At 47.1% G+C, this 4,101-nt stretch overlaps 1 protein-coding gene across 2 annotated transcripts; it reads left to right on the forward strand.

Annotated features, from left to right (window-relative positions):
• The first annotated feature begins 367 nt into the window (after positions 1–367).
• Positions 368–3,583, forward strand: LOC144135122 (uncharacterized). 2 transcript variants are annotated; one of them, XM_077667871.1, is made up of 4 exons: positions 368–613; positions 1,157–1,279; positions 2,860–3,155; positions 3,259–3,583. In XM_077667871.1, the coding sequence occupies exons 2-4, from the start codon at positions 1,195–1,197 to the stop codon at positions 3,502–3,504; spliced, it is 627 nt and encodes a 208-aa protein (XP_077523997.1). In that variant the 5' UTR covers positions 368–613; positions 1,157–1,194; the 3' UTR covers positions 3,505–3,583. The 2 variants fall into 2 exon arrangements, with proteins under 2 accessions (XP_077523997.1, XP_077523998.1); XM_077667872.1 differs by lacking the exon at positions 368–613 and adding an exon at positions 971–1,038.
• The last annotated feature ends 518 nt before the right edge of the window (positions 3,584–4,101 follow it).

Consider the following 4,101-nt stretch of genomic DNA (forward strand, 5'->3'; position numbering starts at 1 on the left):
CGCATGTGGTGTGCGCAGTGCCCGAGTTTTCAAACCTGTTGACAGTCTGAGCCGACATACTCACCAGACACGTCGGTTGACGAAAGCATGCCGTCAGACGCGGCCTCCACGCGATACAGAAGTGGAAATAGCCAAAGAGAATAAGTAAACAACTGTTTCACTTGTTCACTTGCGATTGCACGGTGAAGGCGCGTTGCACCCAAGGATCGCGATCGTCACAAGCTCCTAGGCTTGAGAGGCAAGCGCACACGCATTCTTAAAAGCCAAGGACGGATCAACTTACGGTCCTTTTTGGCAGACAGCGTTAAAGAGGCGGATGATAGAGACCCGCGTGCAGCTGCCTAGGCGAATCATGTCAGGAAGGGACTGGCTATAGCAAGCGTACGAAAGAGACCATTGCGCCTCTTTGTGGCCATTGATTGCCATGTGTTCCAAACAGTGTCACGTTTCCTTGAAACATATATTTGTCTAGCGGCTTTGGTTAGGTCAGATAGTGACTACACTGAGACGATGACGTCAAAGACAAGGCCTTTAAAAACCTAAAGAGCCTGCTCACTTCACAACACCATCCGCAGCTCCCAGTTTGAGACGCCCTGCTGTGCTGGCACACGAGGTAAGCCTGCATTAAGAAAGATTACCCCGAATACAATCTGTGCTCGTGGTTTAGAGAAAATGAACGCACTGAATATAAATTTACAAGATTAGCTTCGTAGTGACCGGGTGAGCGGTCAGATTGGTGATTTTGGTTTCCGACGCTAGTAGTATGTAGTAAAGAAAAATTCCTGCGTTGACTTACTCTGACAGAGCACCGTTTGGTTGACCGGCATCAATGGTGATGAATATTTGGGGACAACTGGTTTTAGGGAAAACCAAGAGTAGGAAATCTCCTGCGCCAAGGCGAGGATTATAATCTTTTTTTTCTTTTGGGTGATGTGCCAAATGCTCGATTTGTGTTTTCAAACTTACCGCGTAGTTTTGGATCTGCCAAGTGGCCGACATCGAGTGGTGTCCGGCGCACATCTCGTAGGAAGCTCGTGGGTTTGTCCCTGCGCCGTATATTTCCATTTAGATTTATCGCAAGTTAGTCGCTGCTTACCGCAAAGTGATAAACTCTTGTTTCCGTTATAAATTTGAATTTATTTTTTCTACTTTGCAGTCGCGTTGGAGAAAAGGTTCTAAGCTCCCTTTCACAAAATGGCCGGAGTGGTGACCATTCTTATTGCCCTCGTTGGACTGCACATTAGCAGCGCCAATGAGCATCCATTCACCCTCTCAGCAGGCAAGTAAAGCTGCCGAATTGGTGGTTCTTGAATACATTTATTGCCGCTTTTTCGCTGTTTAGGAACTCTTGCCGTAGTGATAAAGAATACGGCAAAAACAAGCCTTTCAGTAGAGAAGCAGGCAACTACTCAACTGAAACACTATAGCGTTTCATTTTGCTTCGACATCCGGATAAGCGCCAACCTAATATTTTGCCATTGTGCTTGCAATTACAACTGCGAAGGCTCGCTTTTACAGAAATATTCCAGCTCCCTTAATGACCAGAAAGATGAGCTCGATAGTAGAAGGTGGTAGAAGGTGTTGTACGATAACATCACTCGAATGCTCAATATTTGTAAGCTCGCTTGTTTTAGAAACTAATTTTCAGAGACGCATTTTTATACACTTCACGTTGTCTAAAATCAAGAGATTTATAACATCTAACAACGCAAAAGAAGGTGACCTTGCGTTTTCGTGCATATAATATAGATGAGATCGATCAAGTGACTTTTTTCCGCGGCGTCCTTTATGAAACAGCTCACCTGTTAGGATATAGGGGAATATTTCGCGCAGCAATAGCCGCGCTGCCGCAGGGCACTTTTGCACACAACGGGCTGTCATGGTCGACATGCTGTTTCTTGAAATGTTCATTATTCGAGTTGACTTGATATCATGAAAAATGCCTCTTCATGAACTTGGTCGCTGCTAGTTTTGTCACAATCAAGTGTACGGAATGCGAGTGCTCTTCAATGCCTAGAATAAACAAAGGGAAGGGCGGAATAACTGCAAGGGGGTTAAATAGAAACCTGATTGTTGCGACACTGCGGTCGGTGCAGGTTAGGAAGTAAAAAAAAAAAACACCTGAATGAAGGAGAGGAAAGCGGAGCCCAGATAAATCGTGCGCTGGTATGTGCGCATAAATATCGATCGTACCCGAGTCCTCGAGGTACTCAAAATGCAGTGCACTGATATTGCGGGTGGTTGGATGGTGACGCTATAGTGGTAGCATTTTAGTCTCTTGAGAGGATAAGCTGGCCTGAGGGTGTCCGCAGCCTCAAGCGTAGGTCCTTTTGCAAAGTTTGCCGGTGTCTTTGCTCAAAACAGCCAGTACCACAACTGGTGCTTTCCGCTTTCCAGGCAGCTGTCAATACGCATTTCAGAATGCTACTCTCCGCAACAGCAAGCATGAGAAACTTTCTTTGCCCTTGTCATACCAAATAAATCTGTAGAAAAGCACTTTTGAACAAGGAAGAGTTTATGCGCGCCATTTTATATATTAAAAAATTTCACTATAACAATCAATATATTCGCACATCTCCTGCCAGCAGGTTGAAATTTTTTTTTGCTATTAATGTGTTTGCTGCCGTCAAAAGCGTTCCCCATTGGCTTTCTATGTCAATCTAAACTGCTCGATGCGATCGATGGGAACACTATAAAAGAAAGATTTTGCTACATATCGGAAGAATGGTCCATTATCTTCAATATTACTATGCCTGTAGCATGCAGTTTTTTCATTATTGAAATTTTTTTCCGGCAATGTTGGACGTGACTTCTACAAACGAAGTTGATAAGCATTGTAACTCACCGCCTTTGCCGCAGGACTCTGCCCGGGCGCTCCTGAAGCGGATTGGACAGAGGCCATAAAGGCCAGCCTGCGCAGGATGCCCAACAACGTCACTCTTCCCTCCCCCTTCGTTGAGGACACGGTGGCGGGCGTTCGTATTGGACAAGGATTTCTTACGGGCCTCGGCACATTGTGGACGTACAAACCTTACTACACGTACTGCACCGGAAATGACAGCTTCATCGAGGTTAGCGCTTTCGCCCATGAGCCTCTGGTCGCCGAAATGAAATGGAAGACCTGTAGCGGAGCGTCCGGACAGCTGGGAATAAAGGTAAGAGTTTTCAGGAATGAACAACAATAGTGCACCATGGAGCACTATTGAACTTGCACTTGCATTCATAGTTTCCAATTTCGCGGCTCCTTTATTCCCCAAGGCAACGGCCAAGCAACTGCGGCTGATCTTCAAGGTCCTTCCGACCACCGAGGACGCCACTCGTGTGGAACTTTCCAAGATCCATGCTGATGTTTTGGAAGATGCTGAGCTCTACTTGACCGGAGCCCCCAAAGGCCTCACTACGACCGTGAGCTTTGTCAGCTTCCTGATGAAATACCATGTGGAGAACCTCTGGAGGATGCTTTTCCGCTTGGATGGACGATACCTCGCCTCGAGCCACCATTAGGAATAAGACTGAACGGCGATTTGTCCTGTCAATGTAAGCCTGAAACGTTCGCGCAGTTGTAGATAACAATAAACCGTTGTGTATGACAAAATTGTTTATTTATTCACCTTAACATACAAGCTGCACTTCATTTGGACGGTAATTCTGGTTAAAGGGATAGTACATTGAATTTTAGGCGGTCTAATTTTCTACTGGATTGAAAGCTTGAGTTGCTAAGATTACTGAAACCGCATCGTTTTTTGCACGAAGCCAGCGGAAAGCCTTGTTTTCCGTCATTTTTTTCGTTGAACTGGTACACCTGGCGGCGGCGCCCCGAACTACTGCTCTTTGGAAGCTGTGCCGTCACGCGTCTCCCTGCCTCCGTGCCCGGCCCGGCCGCTTCGGCGGCACTGCGTGCGCCTGCTGCAGCTGCGTGGACGCCAGGTGCCACTTAGGGGACGCGCTGCAAGTGCCGCCGCTTGTGGCCGGAGTCCTTTGAGCTCGAATTTGATCCACGCAGCTGCCAGACCAGCGAAGGATGGGGGTGCCACAGTATTATTCCTCTAAAGGTTGTAACAGGAGTGTGGCGGGGGAAGGGACACGCCATGCCATGCCTTC

This window comes from Amblyomma americanum, chromosome 5 (genome assembly GCF_052857255.1).
Source record: "Amblyomma americanum isolate KBUSLIRL-KWMA chromosome 5, ASM5285725v1, whole genome shotgun sequence".
Classification (NCBI taxonomy): Eukaryota; Metazoa; Arthropoda; class Arachnida; order Ixodida; family Ixodidae; genus Amblyomma; species Amblyomma americanum.